This window comes from Terrapene carolina, unplaced genomic scaffold (genome assembly GCF_002925995.2).
Source record: "Terrapene carolina triunguis isolate 2854851 unplaced genomic scaffold, T_m_triunguis-2.0 Scaffold42, whole genome shotgun sequence".
NCBI classification, from domain to species: Eukaryota; Metazoa; Chordata; order Testudines; family Emydidae; genus Terrapene; species Terrapene triunguis.
In genome coordinates this window covers 41,687,843-41,708,751 of record NW_020664393.1, presented here as the reverse complement: position 1 = coordinate 41,708,751, position 20,909 = coordinate 41,687,843, and the positions used below count along the sequence as shown (strand labels likewise).

Below are 20,909 nucleotides of genomic sequence, written 5' to 3'. Positions count from 1 at the left end.
TCCTATCAAAGAAAGCTATCAGATTGGTTTGACACGATTTGTTCTTTACAAATCCATGCTGGCTATTCCCTATCACCTTACCACGTGTTTGCAGATGATTTCCTTAATTACTTGCTCCATTATCTTCCCTGGCACAAAAGTTAAACTAACTGGTCTGTAGTTTCCTGGGTTGTTTTTATTTCCCTTTTTATAGATGGGCACTATATTTGCCCTTTTCCAGTCTTCTGAAATCTCTCCTGTCTCCCATGATTTTCCAAAGATAATAGCTAGAGGCTCAGATACCTCCTCTATTAGCTCCTTGAGTATTCTAGGATGCATTTAATCAGGCCCTGGTGACTTGCAGGCATCTAACTTTTCTAAGTGATTTTTAACTTGTTCTTTTTTTATTTTATCTGCTAAACCTACCCCCTTCCCATTAGCAGTCACTATGTTAGGCATTCCTTCAGACTTCTCGGTGAAGACCGAAACAAAGAAGTCATTAAGCATCTCTGCCATTTCCAAGTTTCCTGTTACTGTTTCTCCCTCTTCACTGAGCAGTGGGCCTACCCTGTCTTTGGTCTTCCTCTTGCTTCTAATGTATTGATAAAAAGTCTTCTTGTTTCCCTTTATTCCTTTAGCTAGTTTGAGCTCATTTTGTGCCTTTGCCTTTCTAATCTTGCCCCTGCATTCCTGTGTTGTTTGCCTATATTCATCCTTTGTAATCTGTCCTAGTTTCCATTTTTTATGAGACTCCTTTTTATTTAATAAATTTCAATTGGTATTCTATTTAAAAAATGTGATTTAAAACTGCGATTTAATTGTGATTGATTACTTTTTTTTAGTTAATCGCGTGAGTTAACTGCAATTAATCGAAAGCCCTAGTGTGTACATATGCTTGCTGTTGTGTATAGGGATATCTTAAATGAAAATAAGTATGTTTAAAATATAGAATCATTTTTATTGAATTTTTGTTTTATTTACAAAATTATTAACAGTTACCCAGATTTAAGCTACATCAGTCAAATGTTCATAAGCTTTCAGCTTTCACCTAACTTTCAATAGGAGTTTTACTGTTGCCTTCAATAGGAGCAAAGTTAGGCTAATGCTTAGCATATTTGAAAATCCTACCCTTTATATAGAATATATTTGTAGGCCTTCTGAGTCATCAGTTTATGTGATGGCTGGCTGCATCTGGTTCCAAAAGTTATTTTGCCCGATGTAGAGTCGTACAATATCATTAATGCATCTCTGTTATATCACTAAGTTGGGAAATTTTTAGTTGTTTTTAAAAAATAATAAACAGAATTTTAGAGATACATTTAAGATTCTCTGATCCTACATCACAGAAACCAAACTATATCTGTGTGCAGTGTTTTGCAGTTTGCTAAGTAATATATGTTTGCAGTAATATTACAAAAGTTTGGGGAAACTAACAAAACTGTATAGAAATATGGTTGTTTGACAAAAACCAAAATAAAACTAAAGCAAAACCCAATTATCAAAGTTCTCTTCTAACAAATAGCCTACTGAATTCGCCAGAAGGAAAAGGCTATATTTCATGATGAATGTTAAATTCTGCTTTCTCTATATAAAAGTAAATTTCAGTTTATTTTAATGGGTGATAAAATGAACATGTTAATCATGACATATGGAATACCATAAGTCTACTGTAAAAGACTTGTAATTTTATAGGGATCTTTAATTGTGAAGTGTTTATCACCTGAAATGGGGAGGGGGTTGGTGGTGGTATGTGTAAAGGAAGCATAATTCAAGGATGTCATAGTATAGTGAATGAGTACCCGATCCTCAACTGGTGTCAATTGACATATCTCTACTGGAGTTCCTGAATAAATCAGGAGAACACCTCTTAGGCTTGGTCTACACTCACCCCCAAATCAAACTAAGGTACGCAACTTCAGCTACGTGAATAACGTAGCTGAAGTTCGAAGTACCTTAGTTCGATCTTACCTCAGTCCACACGCGGCAGGCAGGCTCCCCCGTCGACTCCGCGGTACTCCTCTCGTCTAGCTGGAGTACCACAGTCGACGGCGAGCACTTCCTGGTTCGACTTATCGCGTCCAGACAAGACGCGATAAGTCGAACCCAGAACTTCGATTGCCAGCCGCCGAACTAGCGGCTGGGTGTAGACATACCCTTATCCAGTATGAATTTTCAGACAAATAGTCACTTGAGCCAAAATTTGTAATTTTGGGGGGATTTACAGATATTTTCTTGAAAATCCAGAGTTGGCTGAATACATATGAATAACTTTCACCCCTGAAATGTAGTGAACTGAACTTAGTACATTTATTCAATAAAGTATTTGAGATTTTATTTTTAATATTCAACCACTGCTACTTGTACAGATTCACTGGATAACTCTTTGATGTAAGCAGCTCATCTAGCTGTAAAACTTGACCATCTCACCTTTTTATTTCCCCATGGCTGCTAAAATATGATCTCACATTTTTTCATGCATGGTACTTCTCTTAATGTCCTTACCAGTGGAGCCTTTGATTCATTTCACTTTTTTACTTGCTGTCACAATAGTTAAATAGCTTTTTACACAGTGAGGTTGATGATCATTTTTGCTTGCTCAAATCTTTGACTCACTATAGAATTTCTTAGATGAGACAAACAGAATCCTGCAACATTATGTCTGATGTAATTGAAAACAAAGATTTTTTTTTATTGTCTCCATCTTTCCCCCTTTTCCACGGAAATTGGGGCTTTGGAAATCTTTAACTTCCTTTTTTAAAAGGTTCATCATTCTGTTCTTTCTCTTTTTGTATTCCTTCCCTGTCCTTACAATATCACAGTCTCCCCACATTTCCCTTTCCAAGTCATGTTGCTAACATTCTCCTTCACATACATGAGACAGAGAGAGGAATTCCTTGACATGATAGAACTTAAGAGCAGATAGAGTAGGTGATGTTCTAAATAGTCAACTGTATTTACTCTTCTCTTCTGATTTTTCTTAGAAATCTGCACTACCTCCTTCCCTTTCCTGTCACGCCTCCCCGTTTGACAATGAGCACTGGTGATCATGTGGGTGACATTCAGTTTGAGACCTAGTGATGCAGCCAGCTGTATTTGGTGATCTTCAGCTCCACCACTTCCTGTGTGGATCTCATAATTTGCATGGCAGAGAGTAGTTTTTCACTTATAATGGGACAGGCAAAACTGCTCCATATGGAAAATATCTTTGTCCTTACAACAAAAATATTAAAATTTGCTTTTAAGTTCAGCATTTTTCATGCAGTTCTTCACATGTGTTTTTGCATTATTCATCTTCTACCTTTACCCGAATGTCTTCATTTGTAGGATCTTATTATGTAAAGTAGGAAAATAATATTTTGTTGTGCTTTGAATGAACTTGCATTTTGGCAATGTTGAAATGGTGTGCTGATCATTTTTTGAGGCTAAATTAAATGGAGTTCCTTAATTTGTTAAAATTCCCCTGGAAAAGATGTAGAATTATACAAATAGGTGGAGCTCTTTTTATCAATGTTTTGGTCCTGCCTATATGCCCATGTGCCAATAAAATGTATATATTCAGGGAAAACATTGATTTTATTTTGGCTTTTTCTTGTAATTACATACTGATTTGCTGTTTTTCAGAAGAGAAGTGTAGCTTTTAGCAGTGACCATTCACTGAAGTTACTATCATCATTTACCTATTTAATCAATTAATGTACCATGAAGTTACCTTTCCCTTCTGAAAACACAGTTATATTTTCAGCAATAAAGATAGATATTAATATTTTTATGGGGCTGGTTAATTATGGAAACATTGAGGTTCAGTGCCTACATTTTCTGAGCCTTTAAGCATTTAAGAATTCTATATGTCCATTAAATGGATGAGTAAGTTTTTGATGGTTCAATAGAATACCATAATTTTTAGCATTTTCCTCATCATGGGAATAGACTTTGTTCTTTGGCTGGTACATTTTGATGATGATTCTGCAAGACTGCTTTAAAGGATATATTTGCTAGTGGAGAGTGTGCATTATTTACAAATGCTAATGAATGACTGACAGACTCAATTTTCATGAAAGTATCAAAATGATAGATTTTGTGTCTTGTGGATGCTAAGACCTTTATGGGCATAATGAGTTGGTTAACACCATGTCTTATGCAGCTGTTCAAGGACTCCCTGTATTTTTTTCATCTATGGATATGTATTATACACTTGCATGATTTAGAATTAGGGCTGTCGGTTAATCGTAGTTAACTCATGTGATTAATTCAAAATTAATCGTGATTAAAAAAATGAATCACAATTAATCGCAGCTTTAATCACACTGTTAAACAATAGAATACCAATTGAAATGTATTACATATTTGTGGATGTTTTTCTACATTTTCAAATATATTGATTTCAGTTACAGCACAGAATGCAATGTGCACAGTGCTTCCTTTATATTATTTTTTATTACAAATGTTTGCACTGTAAAAATGATAAAAGAAATAGTATTTTTCAATTCACCTCATATAATGACTATAGTACATTCTCTTTATCATGAAAGTGCAACTTACAAATGTAGATTTTTTTTTGTTACATAACTGCACTCCAAAACAAAACAATGTAAAACTGTAGAGCCTACAAGTTCACTGAGTCCTACTTCTTGTTCAGCCAATTGCTAAGACAAACAAGTTTGTTTACATTTATGGGAGATAATGCTGCCTCCTTATATACAATGTCACCTGCAAGTGAGAACAGGTGTTTTCATGGCACTTTTGTAGCCAGCATTGCAAGGTATTTATGTGCCAGATATGCTAAACATCTGTATGCTCCTTTATGCTTTGGACACCATTCCAGAGGACATGCTTCCAATTAAATTTGTTACTGAACGCCTTGGGGGAGAATTGTATGTCTCCTGCTGTGTTTTACCTGCATTCTGCCATATATTTCATGTTATATCTGTCTTGAATTATGAGCTAGCACATGTTGTTCATTTTAAGAACACTTTCACTGCAGATTTGACAAAACGCAAAGAAGTTACCAATGTGAAATTTCTAAAGATACAGCACTAGACCCAAGGTTTAAGAATCTGAAGTGCCTTCCAAAATCTGAGAAGGATGAGGTGTGGACCATGCTTTCAGAACTCTAAAAAGACCAACACCCTGATGTGGAAACTATAGAACTCGAACCACCAAAAAAGAAAATTAACCGTCTGCTGGTGGCATCTGACTCAGATGATGAAAATGAACATGCGTCGGTCCGTACTGCTTTGGATCATTATCGAGCAGAACCTGTCATCAGCATGGATATGTCCTCTGGAATGGTGGTTGAAGCATGAAGGGACATATGAATCTTTAGCACACCTGGCATGTAAATATCTTGCAACACTGGCTATAGCAGTGCCATGTGAACGCCTGTTCTGACTTTCAGGTGACATTGTAAACAAGAAGTGGGCAGCATTATCTCCTGCAAATGTGAATACACCTGTTTGTCTGAGCGATTGGCTGTACAAGAAGTAGGACTGAGGGGACTTGTAGGGTCTAAAGTTTTACATTGTTTTGTGTTTGAATGCAGTTATTTTTGGACATAATTCTACGTTTGTAAGTTCAACTTTCATGATAAAGAGATTGTACTACAGTTGTAATGGGGGAATTGAAAAATACTATTTCTTTTATCATTTTTACAGTGCAAATATTTGTAAAAAATATATAAAGTGAGCAGTGTACACTTTGTATTCTGTGTTGTAATTGAAATCAATATATTTGAAAATGTAGAAAACATCCAAAAATTTAAATAAACGGAATTCTATTATTGTTTAACAGCACGATTAATTGCAATTTTTTTAATCATGCGATTAATTTTTTTAATCGCTCGACAGCCCTATTTAGAATGAAAACAGGATAGAGCAGTTTTCTTTTCTTCCATACAGAAGCTATGAAATGGAACATGATCTCATAATAACACATCCCCCATTGAAAACCATAAAATAAAACACCATAAAATAAAAACCATAAAATAGAACACCATAAAATAAAAATAAATTATTTTAAATTAGGTTGAAAATTTGAATGAATAATATAATTTTTGTACAACTCCTAATATGCTGGCTTCACCATAGGCTCCACTGGAGGATTGAATTCTGATGGTTTTTCTTTTGAAAATATAATGTACCAACAACAATTAATAATGGGGTCCTAGAGAACTGCGAGCATTTACAGCTCTTTATAAGTAAGAGTATTAAGAATAAGAGCAGTCCTATTCTTTATCTTTCAAAGTAAACCCATTTGTAACCATGCTGAACCAGAGAGGAATAAAACTTAATTTGAAACAAAGCCAAAAGGAACTTTGTCCAAACTTTGTGTCACTGATGGAATAGGGATTATTCTGAAGAACAGCAGCATGCAGTGTTGGTGAACACTGATATTTGTCAGGTGTCTATTTCCTTCTACCTTTCTGACTGGGTTTTTTTTCTATTGGGTTCAACAGCCACTTGTTTTCTATACTCAGTATATCCATGGCCTTACATTATGTATGTGAATAGTATATTCTCTCACCCTGGAGCTGATTGCTACAATTACAAAGAATCCTATTATATGGCATCTCCAGGCACTATAAATGGGAGGGTTTTGATGGCCAAATCGAACTCCCAGCTCATTAACTAGACTGGAAGTGGAGGAGAGAAGCTGAAGAGATTTGGATTTATCAAAGCAGTGGCAAAACATGATTGAGATTTTGCCAGAAAAGCATAGCCCCCTGCATCCATCTCTAACCTTTATTAAAAATGTTTGGAGAATCATTTTAAGTGATCTTAAATGTGTCAGCTGCAAAGAGCTTGTAACATCCATTTTCTGTCTTATTGATTACTCTAAAAAGCTGAAAGCATTGAGGAGGGAAGTTTCATATGCATGTACCTTCCCTAATGTAATTACTAAACATTCAGAATAAAATGGATGGAAAGTTTTTGTGTATGCTTTAAATTTATTATATTACCTAATATAAATTTGGTTAACTCTAACTTTTCTCTTGTATAATAAATCAGTCACATTTAGAAATAAAAACATCACAGTATTTGTCAAATATTGTTTGTTTTCTGAGCACTTCTGCTACCAAGGCATCCCACCTCAAAAAGTCTCCAGACTATTTAGGCTTTGTATTCTGGCCCAAACTCCCCCCTTGGTTACACTGGTGCAATCATATTAACATCAGTGGAGTTGCAGTGGAGTAACCAAGGAGACAATTTGCTTTTCTGCACAAGGCTTCTTTTTTTGTCCACTAATCAAACTCTTTATATGCTTTTCTTCTCTCTAGGACAACGCTCCCCTCCATCCTCTGTATCCGACTAAATTGATCCCCGCAACTAAGTCCCCATTACATCCACAGTCTATCTGCCATGCTGACTGTCTAACCCCCGGGCCCTTCAGTCATTTGTCTTCCATCTTATGCGATGTTCATGACAGTTCTTATAGGCCTTACAGTCACAACGCTTTGTATAATAAGGTGAGCCTTCGGAGCTGCTATTGTCTTGTGTCAAGTCTGATGTAATTCAGGATTCTTCTGCTGGACTGGAAAATAAATTTTACAAGTGGATGGAGTTCAGCTGTGGCTTTAGACCACACCACTATGTTGGGACAGGTGAGCTGCCCAGGAGATGCTCTGGGAGACGTTGTGCCACAGACAGACATAATATCTCCTGGAGCTTCAGGGAATAATGGCTGTATCATCACCCTTTCACAATGCAGAACTTGTGCTCCACTCCCCCTCCCTTCCATCCCCCACAAGAACTTATTTTGCCAACCTTCATGAGTGTGTGGTGGGAGGAAAGGTCAGATCCTGACTTCCCCTCTCCATCCCGAGTTCTGCTGTAGGAGCAAGGCTCACACTATCCTTGCACTCAGGGACTATGACCTTATAAACATTTACTGGTGCTTAACTTTCCTTAATCGAGGAGTCCCATTAAAGCCAATGAATTTAAAGCTAACTAGATGTGTAAGTGTTTGCTGCATTGGCACTTACGATTGTGCCCAGCTACTGTTTGGGGGCATTTATGTGGAAAGAAAGTCCCAGGTCCTCAAAGGTATTTAGGTGCTTAACCCTCATTGAAATCAATGGCAGTTAAGTGTCTAAATACCTCTGAATATCTAAACTGAAGCTTCTTACTCCCTCTCACTTTCTCATTTACCTTGAAGGAATTAGACAAAATCTGGCCAAAAGGCTTAACCCAATATGACATGAAAGTTAATCCTATCCTTGCCCTGAGACATACAGTCTGCATTTCTTTAAAAGTGATTTGATTAAAAGAGCATGTGGGGGCTGTTTCTTTATGCTGTATCACAGTTTCTTCTTCAGGGGAAACTAAAATCTTGAGATTCCCATAAAGATTATTGGTGATTGTTTGTTCACTTAGTTAGATTTATACAGGCTTTAAAAAACCACACATATGAAAATGTGCTAATCTACGTCTTGCTAAACTTTCCAGACAATTTTACTTACTCAGTAATTTACAGTGAGATATTTTCAAGGTTGCTGCTTCATAAGGGGACAATTTTAATGACCAGTTCACACAGCCAAAAGGATTTTGGAGGATTGGGCCAAAAGAAATTTGATGAGGTTCAACAAGGTCAAGTGCATAGTCCTGCACTTAGGACAGAAGAATCCCATGCACTGCTACCGGCTGGGAACCGACTAGCTAAGCAGCAGTTCTGCAGAAAAGGACCTGGGATTACAGTGGATGAGAAGCTGGATATGAGTCAACAGTGTACCCTTGTTGCCAAGAAAGCTAATGACATATTGCATTAGTAGGAGCATTGCCAGCAGATCGAGGGAAGTGATTATTCACCTCTATTCGGCACTGGTGAGGCCACATCTGGAGTATTGCATTCAGTTTTGGGCCCCCACTACAGAAAGGATGTGGACAAATTGGAAAGAGTCCAGCGGAGGGCAACGAAAATGATTAGGGGGCTGGGGCACATAACTTATGAGGAGAGGCTGAGGGAACTGGGCTTATTTAGTCTGCAGAAGAGAAGAGTGAGGGGGGATTTGATAGCAGCCTTCAACTACCTGAAAGGGGGTTCCAAAGAGGATGGAGCTAGGCTGTTCTCAGTGTTGGCAGATGGCAGAACAAGGAGCAATGGTCTCAAGTTGCAGTGGGGGAGGTCTAGGTTGGATATTAGGAAAAACTATTTCACTAGGAGGGTGGTGAAGCACTGGAATGGGTTACTTAAGGAGGTGGTGGAATCTCCATCCTTGAAGGTTTTTAAGGCCCGGCTTGACAAAGCCCTGGCTGGGATGATTTAGTTGGGGTTGGTCCTGCTTTGAGCAGGGGGTTGGACTAGATGACCTCCTGAGGTCCCGGTCCGGCTCCAGGCACCAGCGCAGTAAGCAGGTGCTTGGGGCGGCACATCTGGCTCTTAGGCGGCAATTCGGCGGTGGGTCCCTCGGTCCCTGTCGGAGGGAAGGACCCGCCGCCGAAGAAGAAAGCAGCGCAGTGGAGCTGCCGCCGAAGTGTCACCGATTGCGATCGCGGCTTCTTTTTTTTTTTTTTGCCCCTGCTGCTTGGGGCAGCAAAAACCCTGGAGCCGGCCCTGCTGAGGTCTCTTCCAACCCTAATCTTCTATGATACTATGATTCTATGATACGGACATAGCAGAAGAATGAATCTTTTGTTCTAAAGTGGGAATTTGCCACCACTAATCAACAGCAGAGGCATTTCTAGAGAGTGTAAGACACCCTGTGCTTGAAAAGAAAGAGGGATGTTCCAGAGACTTAGGTAATCAACTCAGAATCCTTATTAATATTGTGATACAGCAGGTTCAGGGGGCAGTAGAAGAGGAGAGATATATAAGCCCTAGGCTAATAAAGGCATTGTTCCCTATAGACTAGGGAAGGTTACTACAGGTTAATTGGAGCATCTGTAGCCAAATAAGGCCCTGTCAGGAACCTAATAAAAAAAACCCTGCTTCAGGCAGACAGGGTGGAGCAAGGAAGGAGAGAGGACTGGAGCGTGGAGGAGTGTTGCTGAGAATTGAAAGACCAGAGAACCGGAGGAAGAGATAGCTCAGTGGTTTGAGCATTGGCCTCCTAAACCCAGGGTTGTGAGTTCAATCCTTGAGGGAGCTATTTAGGGATCGGGGGCAAAAATCTGTCTGGGGATTGGTCCTGCTTTGAGCAGGGGGTTAGACTAGATGACCTCCTGAGGTTCCTTCCAACCCTGATATTCTATCCCTGTGCAGCTAGTCCTAAATAAAAACAGGTTTCCCCCATTAGATAAATTGATTCTGATCTAGCTGGACTCTGTGCCCTCCAGCATTGTTGCTCTTATCACTGCTCCTGGATCTTAAAAGACCACAAGTAAGATAAGATTATTGCTATTCCTACTTGTAATGTCTCCTTCTCTTTTCTTCTTCTTTCCCTCCTAAGTGATATCAGGGCTGGATTAAGGCACCAGCACTTCAGGCATGTGCATAGGTCTCCAAATCCAGGAGTCATGTGATTACATCAGAATTTCAGCTTTCATTTAAAACCCCCCACCACGTTTCTGGTCCTTGTGATTGTGGGGGAAAAAGGTCATATGTGTGACCGGAGTGTAACCAATGCAGTGATGCCTGGACAGAGCCTGAAACAGCTCTGAGAGGCGGCGTGAGCTGTCCTTGCTCCCTGCTCTGGGGGTCCCCGCCACCCAAGAGAGGACTCTGTGCATGGCTGGAGAAGAATAGTGAGCTGGCTCAGCCCACCCATATAAGCAGATGCAATCCAGTTACTAGACCAAGTAATGGAGAATCCCCTACAGTCACCCAGGCCTCTGGGTGGCAGTGGAACATCTGCTCTATTGCTTCTGGACGGGAAAAGGGGGCCCATTCTGCTGCTCCTCTAGAGAAGGCTGTGGGAGTAGAGTCATCGGTGGCCGTATGTCCTGGTGAGCCTAGGACATTAGATTGCCTTTATTCAGTCCGGGGTGACACCCCTTTTTTAATACAAGAGAGGTAATCCTCTGCTATGCAAAGTAACTGTTGAATAAAGAAGCCAAGGGGAGATGCTACCAGATCAGCATTTTGCTGCTGATCCTTCTTCTGTAAGTGAAAACCCTCCTCCTGTAGATCCTCCCTTGGGTTCCACTGTGATTTTACATGCTCTAAAATTGTTTCTACTCCTGATATATTATACACGAGTCAATCCACTACTTTCCAGGTCCCAGGTTAAAAGGGGGATTCCATTAGTAGTTCTGTCAACAGACTCATTCTGCTCCTATTCATATGGAGACACTATTGGATTAAATATTGGAGGAGAAAACGATGAAATATCAATTGGAGTGTGCGTGTGGCAGGGGAGATTTTCACAGGCACAAACGAGACATAGGTGGCAAACTCTCACTGACTCTCAAACTCTCATTTGAATTTTTGTCCATGTGAGTTGGGCACTTAACTCCCATTTGTACCTGTGAAAATCTCCCTTTCAATTAATATCTTTACTAGCAAAATCCCAACATTTGATTTGGGATAATGTTGCTCTTCAAAGACGTGTAGAGAATTTGAAAAAGGGTTTGCCCCAATCCTGCAAACCCTTTTCAGACAAACGGCCTTTACACAGATATTATTTATGTGAGTGAAGGTTGCAGGGTCAACATATAATACAAACCTTCAGACTGTGAATTTTCTCTGCTTTGATTATAGTCACCTGGCATGTGTGAGACTTCAATCCTGCAACTTGCTTCACACACTCTGGACCTGACTAGAGCCCCTTCAAAGTCATTGAGTGTCTGCATGGACACAGGGATCTGTCTGGCATAACTAATTGCAGGATTGAGACCTTAGTTTGTATGGAGACTATTGAAAGGAATCTTTAAGTGTTTTTCACACTGCACCACTGTGATAATGTAATGAACTCAGCAGTGTTTACCCACTAGAGCTTAAATTCTGATTCACAGCATCATAACAGGAATTGACATCCTATTTGCTAACGTCATCTTTGCTATGAATGGAAACTGCATTTCAAGGTTGCCATGGAAAAGTATTTCTTTTTTTTCCTGACATCACACAAGTTACTTGTTGTCCTAGGTGAGAGTTTCTCTCTTTTGAACGTTGATATTTAAATGTTGAATTTTAACTTCTGGACCCTGGTAGGCATGTATTTTTATCAATATTATTTTTTCTATAATCCAGCAAAATTACTTTGGAGGTAACAAAGAAACTAAGTCTATGTCTATACTGGCAGAGTTTTTTCACCGAGAGTTTGGTTGCTGATAAAAAAGCGTTTAAAGAAAATCGCTGTTGTTTGTTCACATTGTCTTCCACTGGCGGCATAGCGTATTCACACTTGTGGCACTTGCATCGGCAATGAGAACAGTGCACTGTGGGTAGCTATCCCACAGTGCAGCTCTCCCCCTTCTGCCGCTAGGTCTTCTGTGAAGGTGCAGGGGATTGTGGCGCAGCATGGGTCCGGGCTCAGTGCCCCATGATGCACTGCTTTCTGTCCCAGCATTCCATGTGCTTTTGTCTTCAGTTCACGGTATTTTTCAACATCCCTTGTTTTCTGCTTGCCTCGCCACATCTATCTGCAGGAATGGATCCCATGCTGATTTCCATTGCTCTGCTAGCTATCACTAGCATATCATGAATAGCAGTGGAGTTAATCTTGAAGTTATAAAGGCAACCGCAGTCACAGTTGCCTGACGCAGTGTTTGACATGGAAAGCAGCAACATTAAATTGCTTTTGGCATTCACAAAACAGCTGAACACAGTGGAACGTCACTTTTGGGCTTGGGAAACTAGCACATAGTGGTGAGATCACATAATTATGCAGGTCTGGGATGATGAGCAGTGGCTACAGAACTTTCAGATGCAGAAAGCCACCTTCCTGGAACTGTGTGCTGAACTCATCCCAGCCCTGCAGCGCAAGGTCACCCAAATAAGAGCTACCCTCTTAGTGGAGAAGCATGTGGCAATCACAGTGTGGAAGCTGGCGACTCCAGACTGCTACCGGTCGGTTGCGAACCAGTTTGGAGTGGGGAAGTCGACTCTTGGGGCTATGTTAACGCAAGTGTGCAAGGCCATTAATCACATCCTGCTGCGAAAGACCATGACTCTTGGCAGCTTGTGTGAAATTGTGGATGGCTTTGCAGAAATGGATTTCCCTAACTGCAGTGGGGTGATAGATGGCAAGCATATTCCAATCTGGCACTGGACTACCTTGCAATGGAGTACATCAATCGGAAGGGGTACTTCTCCATGATTTTGCAGGCACTTATGGATCACCATGGGCATTTCACTGACATCAGTGCAGGGTGGTCCGGAAAAGTGCATGATGCCAATATCTTTAGGACACTGGCCTGTACAGAAAGCTGCAAGCAGGGATTTTCTTTCCAGACCAGAGGATCACCATAGGGGAAGTCAAAATGCCCATAGTGATCCTGGGAGACCCAGTGTACCCCTTAATGCCATGGCTCATGAAGCCATACATGGATGAGCAGTAAGGAGCAGTTCAACAATTGTGGATAGCTTTGCAGAAAGGGATAGCAGTAAGGAGCAGTTCAACAACAGGCTGAGTAGGGGCAGAATGACCAGTGGAGGTGGGGTCACCGCCTAGGATAGTCTCCAACTCCTTATAAAACCAGCAGGTCTGGGAAGTAGCACTGAAGCGATGGTTTGCCTCCCTTGCCTTGTGGTACGTATTCCTCAGCTCCTTCACCTTTGCTCTGCACTGCAGCATGTCCCACTCATATCCCTTGTTATGCAAGGTACACGCGATCTGGCCGTAGGTATAGAAATTCCTATGGCTAGAGGGCAGCTGGGACTGCACAGCCTCCTCTTTCCAAACACTCATCAGATCCATTAGCTTCACAATGGTCCAAGCAGGAGATTGTTTGCTGCGTGGAGCCGCCATGGTCACCTGGAAGGGAGGATGCAATATGAGCTGTTCACGCCGTGCAAACAGGAAGGAGAATTTCAAAATTCCCAGGGCTTTAAAGGGGGAGGGGTGGAAGGTTGTTTACCTGGCAGCAGAGCAGCAGAGTTGAAACTGCTGACCAGAATGGTCAGGATGGGCATTGTGGGACACCTCCCGGAGGCCAATAACAGTGCTAAAATCAAGCATGGTGTCTACACTAGCACTACTGCGATAAAACCTTAGCACAAAAAGCCTTATGCCTCTCGTTGAGGTGGTTTTTTTACAGTGCTGCAACTGAGGAGTTTGTTGCAACAAGTGGCTTTGCAGTGTGTACACCTCTGCTGTTTCATTGCCAAAAGCTGCCTTATGGTGAAAAAACGTAGCAGTGTAGACCAGCCCTACGATAGAGATAAAGCTGGGAAAATTGTTAGTGAAGTCTCCTCTACATGTAGCTGCCAGAGGATGTTAAAGCTTACTATTATGGTATCTCCTGTGTGCATTTCTCTCTGGCACTGCTTGGAATTTGTGGGCAAACAAACAGCAGGCAGTTTCCTTGCTTAGAAATCCAACCTTACCTGTCCAGTGAGTTCTGTGCCCAAAAGAAGCTGTCTCTCTGCTTCCTCCCAGGGCCACATTCATGAATGCTTCCCCTGTTTATTGCCTCTCATGCATACATACACACTCAGTGGCAAACAATCCATCTCCTAGCCCTTGTGTTTTCAGTCAGTCCCAGGGAACTCCCTAAAATCACAGGCTTTGTGAAAAGGCTCTGTGATTTCCTATTGTTTCCAGTTAGCACTGCATACTGGGAGTTAAATCTCTCCTTCCATTTGGCATGAGTAGTTAGCACACCTATCAACCTTAATGAGATCAGAGATTATCTCTATATTAATGTCCCATATGATGGTGGCCATTAACATCTTCTGGCATAACAATCCCATTCCAGGAAGCAAAACCATTCATATTTAACAGCACCAGAGATAACAGGAAATCTAATTCCAACTGATAATTTGCTTTTAGTCTATGGCCTTGGCTACACTTGCGAGTTACAGCGCTGTAAAGGCTCCCCCAGCACTGTAACTCACTCCCCGTCCACACTGGCAAGGCATTTGCAGCTCTGTATCTCCGTGGTTGCAGCGCTGCATGTACTTCACCTCTCCGAGAGGAATAGCGAGTATTGCACTGCTGCTGCAGTGCTGCGGCGCCAGTGTGGCTGCCCAATGCGCTGTGAACGGCCTCCAGAATTATTTGGCAGTATCCCACAATGCCTGTTCTAGCCACTCTGGTCATCAGTTCAAACTCTACTGCCCTGGCCTCAGGTAACCAACCATGTGACCGACCCTTTACATTCCCCGGGAATTTTAAAAATCCCCTTCCTGTTTGCTCAGCCCGGCGTGGTGTGGAGTGCTATCAGCTAATCTTTCCAGGTGACCATGCCTCCACGCGCCAAGCGAGCCCCAGCATGGAGCAATGGCGAGTTGCTGGACCTCATCAGTGTTTGGGGGGAGGAAACTGTACAGTCCCAGCTGTGCTCCAGCCGTAGGAATTACGATACCTTTGGGAAGGTATCGAAGGACATGATGGAAAGGGGCCATGACCGGGATGCCCTGCAGTGCAGGATTAAAGTGAAGGAGCTGCGGAGTGCCTACCGCAAAGCCCGTGACGCAAACGGCCGCTCGGGTGCTCCCCCGTGACCTGCCGATTCTACAAAGAGCTGGATGTGATACTTGGGGTTAACCCCACCTCCACTCCGAGCACCACCATGGACACTTCAGAGCCAGTGTGGGGGGGGAGGAGGAAAAGGAGGAGGAAAACGGGAGTGATGGTGGTGGGCCGGATGGAGACACCCTGGAATCCCTGGAGCCATGCAGCCAGGAGCTCTTCTCGAGCCAGGAGGAAGGTAGCCAGTCGCAGCGGCCGGTACTTGGTGGAGGACAAACAGAAGAGCAGGTTCCCGGTAAGCGGGTTTTTTTTTCGGGAAGGAATTTTTTCGGTGCGGGCTCTTTGGGAGAGGAGGGTTAGGCATGCATGCCTAGATGCGGAATAGTGCATTGATGTGGTTTATCACATCGCAGTAATCGGCGTCGGTAATCTCCTCGAATGTCTCATCCAGAACGTGTGCAATGCGCTTGCGCAGGTTTATCGGGAGAGCCACCGTGGTCCTTGTCCCAGCCAGGCTAACGTGTCCGCGCCACTGTGCCGCGAGGGGCGGGGGGACCATTGCTGCACACAGGCAAGCTGCATATGGGCCAGGGCGGAAGCCGCATTGCAGTAGAAGACCTTCCCTTGCTTCCCAGGTCACCCTCAGCAGCGAGATATCGTCCAGGACGAACTCCTGTGGAAAATGTTGGGACTGTGTTCAGTGTAGGTGCCCCCTGAAGCTGTTGGCTCTCCCCAAGGCACAGAAACCCAGAGGACAGTGCAGCCCTGAAACAATCAGTCCCCCTTACTCACCATTTTGAGGCTCCTGTGGGATATGTGTGGTCTGTTTCGGACGGGAAAATTATGCTATTGTGTAGACCCTGTGTGTTTTCTACTCCTTAAGTGCGGGGGAAATCATTACTCTGTCTGGTATAAACAATGCTGCCTCTGTTAAATGTTGCATTTTGCCTATACAGCAGCATCAAGCTTGAGACCTCAGCCGTCCCTCTTATCGCCTGCTCAGAGACTGCAAAGACTCAGGAAGAGACCGCGAAAAAGCAAAGATGACATGCTGCAAGAAGTGATGCGGCAATCTATTAAAGAGAATGAGAAAGCACAGGACTGGAGGGAGAGAGAAAGCAGGATCCGCCAGGAAAACGCAGCGCACCGGCGGCAAAGCACCGCGCACCGGCAGCAAAGCACTGATAGGCTCATAAGCATCCTGGAGTACCAAGCAGACGCTATCCAGGAGCTGGTAGCCATGCAGAAAGAGGAGCAGTACCGCAAATGCAAATGCCACCCCCCCCCCACAGCCCTTGTCCCAAAACTCTTTCCGTTGTGCCCCACTGTCACCTCCAACCCACTTTCCCCAACTTCCGTGTTCTTCACACCACCTGCTGCCTCCAACACCAGTATCTTCACCACCCAGCCCTGAAAACCACGACCCTTATTCTCTGCACTCAACCCCCATCACCATGCAGTATAGCTGTCCTGAAGTGCAGCACTCACTGCACAGCAGACCAGACAGGACATACGCGAATCTGTGATTGTACCGTTCCCCACTCCACCCCCTTGTTTCTTTTCAATGAATAAATTTTTTTTCTTTTCAATAAATTGATTTTTTGGCTTTGAAAACATTCTTTATTATTGAATAAAGTAAAAGACTCCTTAGCCCAGGAAATAAACAGGCACTGCAAGTCTGCTTGTCTGCTTAGCAAACACTGATTCCTAAAGATTGGAACTACTGCACTTCACTCCCGTGCAGGGCACCAGATATCACTGCTGGTTTTCAGCCTCAAATTGCTCTCTCAAGACATCCCTAATCCTTGCAGCCCCACGCTGGGCCCCTGTAATAGCCCTGCTCTCTGGCTGTGCAAATTCAGCCTCCAGGTGTTGAAACTCGGAGGTCCATGCCTGAGTGAAGCTTTCACCCTTCCCTTCACAAATATTATGGAGGGCACAGCACGCGGATATAACCGCGGGGATGCTGTTTTCGGCCAAGTCCAGCTTCCCATACAGAGATCGCCAGCGGCTCTTTAAACGGCCAAAGGCACACTCCACAGTCATTCGGCACCGGCTCAGCCTGTAGTTGAACCGTTCCTTGCTGCTGTCAAGGCTCCCTGTGTAGGGTTTCATGAGCCACGGCATTAACAGGTAAGCGGGATCTCCAAGGATCACAATGGGCATTTCAACTTCCCCTACCGTGATCTTCCACTCTGGGAAAAAAGTCCCGGCCTGCATCTTCCTGAACAGCCAAGTGTTCCGAAAGATGCGTGCGTCATGCACCTTTCCGGGCCAGCCTGTGTTAATGTCAATGAAACGCCCACGGTGATCCACAAGTGCCTGGAGAACCATATAGAAATACCCCTTCCGATTAACGTACTCGGATCCTAGGTGGGGTGGTGCCAGAATAGGAATATGCGTCCCATCTATCGCCCCTCCACAGTTAGGGAACCCTATTTGTGCAAAGCCATCCACTATTTCCTGCACGTTACCCAGAGTCACGGTTCTTCTGAGTAGGATGCGATTAATGGCCTTGCAAACTTGCATCAACACGATTCCAATGGTCGACTTTCCCACTCCAAACTGGTTTGCGACCGACCGGTAGCTGTCTGGAGTTGCCAGCTTCCAGATTGCAATAGCCACCCTCTTCTCCACTGGCAGGGCAGCTCTCAATCTTGTGTCCTTGCGCCGCAGGGTGGGAGCGAGCTCCTCACACAGTCCCATGAAAGTGGCTTTTCTCATCCGAAAGTTCTGCAGCCACTGCTCGTCATCCCAGACTTCCATGACGATGTGATCCCACCACTCGGTGCTTGTTTCCCGAGCCCAAAAGTGGCGTTCCACGGTGCTGAGCATGTCCATGAATGCCACAAGCAATTTCGTGTTGTACGCGTTACACGGCTCGATAGCATCGTCGGACTCCTCACCCTCACTCTCACTGTCACTTTGGATCTTAAGGAATACTTCGACAGCCAAACGTGACGTGCTGGCGAGACTCGTCAGCATACGCCTCAGCAGTTTGGACTCCATTTCCCGCAGACAGATCGCGCTGCGCAGAAACCGTTGGAAGATGGCGCCAAAGGTGGACGGAAACAAAGGGATTTCTGGGATGCGAAGCGATGCATCACGGGGCATTGGGACAGGACCCAGAATCCCCCACACCCACGCCCCCTTCCCACAACCCACGGTGCCAGAATGGGAAAAGGTGCTCTGTGGGATAGCTTCCTATAATGCACAGCTCCCAATAGCGCTGCTATTGCCGCAAATGTGGCCATGACAGTGTGCTGGGCAGCTGTCAGTGTGGACAGACTGCAGTGCTTTCCCTACTCAGCTGCATGAAGTCAGGTTTAACTCACAGCTCTGTACATTTGCAAGTGTAGCCAAGGCCTACGAGCTAACCTTAGAATCATAGAAAATGTATGGCTTGAGAAGTCATCTAGTCCAGCCCCCTGCACAGGAGACAGGACGAAATATATCTATACAAGCCTTGACAGGTGGTTGTCTAACCTGTTCTTAAAAACCTCTAGTGATGAGGATTCTACAACCTCCCTTGAAAGCCTATCTCGGTGCTTAACTAGCCTTATAGTTAGAAAGTTTTTCCTAATATCCAACCTAAATCTCCCTTGCTGCAGATTAAGGTCACATTACTTTTTGTCCTATCGTCAGTGGACATGGAAAACAATAGATCACTGTCCTCTTGATAACAACTCTTAACATTATTTATGAGACTGTCATGTGGGACTGTGTCAAAAGCCTTACTAAAATCAAGATATATCATATTTACAGCTCCCCCCTATCCACTAGGTCAGTAATCCTGTAAAAGAAGGAATTTAGATTGGTTTAGCATGATTTGTTCTTGAGAGATTCATGTTGGCTCTATTTTATAATCCTATTATTCTCTAGGTGCTCGCAAATTGACTGTTTAATGATTTGTTCCAGTATCTTTCCAGGTATTGAAGTTAGGCTGACTGGTCTATAAGTCTCCATTTCCAATTTGTTCCCCTTTTTAAAGTTGGGCACTCTGTTTGCCCTCCTCCAGTCCTCTGGGACCTCACCCATCCTCTGAGTTCTCAGAGATAACCCTTAACAGTTCTGAGATTGCTTGAGTTAGTTCCTTAAATACCTTAGGGTGAATTTCATCAGGCCCTGCAGACTTGAATACATCTAAATAATCTTTAACCTTTTCTTTCCCTATTTGGGGTTGCACTCCTTCCCCCTTAATTTTAATTGTGTAAAGTATTTGTTCGCAATTAATTTTTTTTAGTGAAGACTGAAGTAAAATAAGCATTGAACACCTCAGCCTTCTTGATGTCATCCATTATTAACAATGCTTTCTCACTAAGTAGAGGATCTACACTTTCCTTCATCTTTATCTTGCTCCTAATGTACTTACAGAACCTCTTCTTATTGCCTTTTATATCCCTTTCCAGGTATAACTCATGTGCTTTTAGCCTTTCTGATTTTGTCCTTACATACTTGTGCTATTCTTTTGTATTCCTCCTTAGCAATTTGTCCATGTTTTAATTGTTTGTAGGATTCCTTTTTAATTTTCAGGTCATTAAAGAGTTCTGGATGAAGCCATATTGGCTTTTTACTATTCTTTTCTATCTTTACTTCGCATAGGGATAGTTTGCTGTGGTGCCTTTAATATCACATTTATTTATTTATTTATTTATTTATTTATTTATACATACCCTGGTTATCATGTGATATCTGAGCACTTGGTTCAAGGAGGAAAGCCAAAAGAAAAACAAACACAAACACTACACCTGTCCTAATACCTGCTTTTGTTCCTCAATTTTAATTCTTCAGACAATGTGATGTGTCTCCAATTCTATTTCCATTAAACCCTGGAAGCTAAAGTATGTATAGAAAATGGGAAACAAAACCCAGTCTCTAGTAGAAATGGTTCTGTAGTTTGGAACTCCAGCACAGGACAATATTTTCCTTAGTCAGACAAAAAAAAAAATTGGAAGTGACCACAGGAATTATTTTGATGATTATAAAGCCGTTGAGCAGGAAAATAGAAATATATGCCTTGAATGAGGACAATCAAGCAAACTTTGGTGGGCAAGAGAGCTACAAAGAAAACAAATATGATACTTTGATTTTTCTTTGTTGAAAAGATGGGCCTCAATCAACCCCACAGATTCAAACACTCCCAAACTCTGGAAAAACACAGGATGTTTCAGAACATCATAGAGCAGGGGTAGGCAACCTATGACATGCGTGGCAAAGGCGGCACGCAAGCTGATTTTCAGTGGCACTCACACTGCCCGGGTCCTGGCCACCGATTCGGGGGGCTCTGCATTTTAATTTAATTTTAAATGAAGCTTCTTAAACATTTTTAAAACCTTATTTACTTTACATACAACAATAGTTTATTTATATATTATAGACTTATAGAAAGAGACCTTTTAAAATGTATTACTGGCACGCAAAACCT

The 20,909-nt window shown here is 42.8% G+C and overlaps 1 protein-coding gene across 1 annotated transcript in view; it reads left to right on the top strand.

Annotated features, from left to right (window-relative positions):
* The window catches only part of MLIP (muscular LMNA interacting protein), a 174,968-nt gene that overhangs the window by 136,383 nt on the left and 17,676 nt on the right, over positions 1-20,909 (top strand). Inside the window, exon 13 of the mRNA XM_024220440.1 lies at positions 7,253-7,441. Coding sequence (XP_024076208.1) covers positions 7,253-7,441 — 189 coding nt within the window. The remainder of the gene's footprint in view (positions 1-7,252; positions 7,442-20,909) is intronic.